We start from the raw sequence: 2884 nt of genomic DNA, 5'->3' as shown, positions 1-2884 counted from the left end.
GTGCGGGCGCGGCCCGTGGGCCGCAGGGCCCCCCGCGCCGGGGCCGTTCGGGGGCCGTACAGCGTCGTCATGGTGACGAGCGACTCCTTCGTAAGTGCGGGGAGCATCGGCTGTTGGGGCTCCCGCTCCCCGCACGTCTCGGCCTCTTCCTCCACCCCCTTCCCCCACCGAGGGTCCGGGCGTGGGGGGGGCGCCCCGGGCAGCTCGAGCTGCCTGCTCTCCTCCGCTGGCTGCAGTGGCTGGCACTGGCGGGAGCTTCGCTTCGCGCGTGTCGGGCCGGGCCCGGAGGTTGAGTGCCTGCAGTCGGTGCTGTGCGCGCCCCATGCGCACACGGGGCTGGGCTGGCTTGGCCTCGGACACAGCGGCTTGCTGCTGCCTCTCATGTCTTCCTTTTTTCCGGGCAGTGGGTGGCATTAATGGTGGGCGCCTGGCGCCTTCCTGGCTTGTGCTGCCAGGCAGTTGCTTCAGCTGTACTAGTCACCGACAAGCAGGGCTGGAAGGGATCTCCCAAGGTGATCTGGTCAACCCAGGCTGAGGCAGGATCCCTCAGGCAGGCACCCGAGGTGCTGCTGCCAGTCTGCCCCTCCACCTGCCTGAGGCCTCTGTCTCTTTGTACTTGTTTTGGTGCTGGTGATGGTACTTTATAGCTCTCCTCCTGTGAAGTCTGAAAGGTCCTGGTGACACCTTTTTAGCCCAGGCCCTTACCTGGACCCACTTGCCTCTAAAGCATTGCTGCGGGGATAATGTTTGTAACCCGTCGTTTTGATTGCATCAGGACCTAATTTGGGTTCTGCTCCTGACTCCCCTTTCTCTGCTGCATCAAATGCCAGCTGCTTGCAGGCAGCCGGTCCTTCCCTGCCTGTCACGTGGCATCTGTCAGCTCTTGAGCTTGTCGTCCTGCTTCTGAGCTGTCCCTGATGCTAGCTTTACCAACCCATTGACAGAGTTTTCAAACTTTTCAAACAGTCACTTATCTGCTTTCTCCCAGGCTGCTTCTCACCCCTGGGGGGAGTGGGGCGGGGCAGGGGGGCAGGGAATGACACACAGCTCCACAACCACAGCAGAGCTAACACGTTCTCTGTTAAATCCCATCTTAAAATTCTCTACCGCTGTGCTTGTGGCTATGGAAGATAACACTTTCAAGCTGATCACCATGGTCTCATTGTTTCTTTGCCTCCCTTTTGATTACCATATCCATCTGTTATCTTCTGTCTTGTACTGAGATTGTACACTTTTTGGAACCAATAACCATATTGTATCTGTATAGTGTCTAGCATAATGGAGTCTTGCTCCAGGACTAGTGCTCCTAGGTATAGTACTATGTTAAAACAAATACTCGTAATAAATTCTTAGGCTTTGGTTCTATTTGTTCTCTAATTTCCTCCTAGGGGACTGTAGTAATCTGCTGCAGAGTTACTCCAGTATAGTTTAGATTAGTATTTGGCCCCATGTATTTGAAAGGCTTCATAGCGTGGCACAAATACTGAATGCACATAAAGCAAAGGAAGATTTTTCTTTCTTGAAACTACTGAAAAGCCAACGGCAGAAAAAAATATGACCATTTCTGTGTGTGTACTGCATAGATGTAAAATATAACATTAACATCTATGTTTAACATTGTATTAAGTTCCTTTTTTTGGTTAAACAAAAGCTTGTTTCAAAAGTATCAGGAGTTGGATTTTTACCATTCAGTTATCTTACATATTAACACTTAAGTTCTTTTGATATTCTTCTTTATATCTGTTTGATTTTTTTTTTTTTTTCTTCCCCTAGAGCCTTGGATGTTTTCTTGTGTCTTTAAGAGCTCTTTACTGTGACTCACATGCTAGGGAATTTTTGTGTCTATTTTAAAGAAGTTATCTTGTAGAGGCTAAAAAGCCTTTAGTTTTGCATGCGTTGAGACTGACTAGTCAAACAAAAACAAGGTCAGATCCTAGCAAAAAGAAACCCTAAAACTTTTGTACACGTGCTACTTGAAATCTATTGCAGAAAGTCAGGCATATTCTGAAGTGGATTCAAGGTGGAAGCTCTGCAGTGAAATCATGTGAGAGTGAGTTTTAGGGATAATAATGTTTGTCTTATTCTAATAAAGATTCTCATGCAGTGTTAAAAAGAAAGCAACTGATTCTTGCATTCTTTATCCTTGTCACATGACGTACGCTCACTGGGCATTTTAAACTAGAGGTGTATTTGGCAAATAGCTATATCTATATACCTAGCATGTTTAGTAGGTTGTTCAACTTTGTACTTCTCAGCTGCCATCAGTGCTTTGTGGCAGGGTCAGCTTTATGGTTGCAGCAACAGAGAGAGCTGGAAAGAGAGAAGCACTGATGAAATTAACAGCATCTAGTCAACTTTCTGACCGCTAACAAGCAGGCCCCCATTTGACGGTTTTTTAGTAGCAGCCAGGAATTGACTAACAACTGATTAACTGAGTCTTCTCTGCAGTGAGGTCTGAACAGCTGAGCATAGGCTGCTTTTTCATGAATTTGCCAACATAGGTAATATGGCTTAAGCAATTTTTTAACCTTGAACTCAATAGGAAATGTTTTTTGCTGTGTGCACAGTTTAAATAATGGCCCTGTTAGCTTTGAATGTATTAAGTTTATGATGGGGTAGGCAAAAAGTCAAACCATGCATTGAAACATTCTCATTTTAAACAGATTGTTTTGTGTGGGTCTTGTTTTGTGGCTTAGGGGTTTGTATACTGAGCTTCTGGCCAAAAGGTTGAGCGACCAAGGTTGGGTGTGGACCCAGAGGCTCAGCTGGGAAGCAGGTCCCTGGTAAGCATGAAGAAAACATTTGACAGAACAAGGAGCAACAGTCTCAAGTTGCAGCACAGGAAGTTTAGGTTAGATACAAGGAAGAATTTTCTCACTAAGAC

At 46.8% G+C, this 2884-nt stretch overlaps 1 protein-coding gene across 2 annotated transcripts in view; it reads left to right on the top strand.

Moving 5' to 3' along the window:
- The first annotated feature begins 6 nt into the window (after nucleotides 1-6).
- Nucleotides 7-2884, top strand: part of ARSK (arylsulfatase family member K) — a 54840-nt gene continuing 51962 nt past the window's right edge. For both annotated transcript variants that reach the window (XM_019516876.1, XM_019516875.1), the window contains exon 1: nucleotides 7-90. In XM_019516876.1, coding sequence (XP_019372421.1) covers nucleotides 70-90 — 21 coding nt within the window. In that variant the 5' untranslated portion in view covers nucleotides 7-69. The remainder of the gene's footprint in view (nucleotides 91-2884) is intronic.

This window comes from Gavialis gangeticus, unplaced genomic scaffold, assembly GCF_001723915.1.
Source record: "Gavialis gangeticus isolate Ggan-Ray unplaced genomic scaffold, GavGan_comp1, whole genome shotgun sequence".
Taxonomy (NCBI): domain Eukaryota; kingdom Metazoa; phylum Chordata; order Crocodylia; family Gavialidae; genus Gavialis; species Gavialis gangeticus.
The sequence above is the reverse complement of the archived record's forward strand: the minus strand, read 5'-3'. Positions and strand labels throughout refer to the sequence as shown.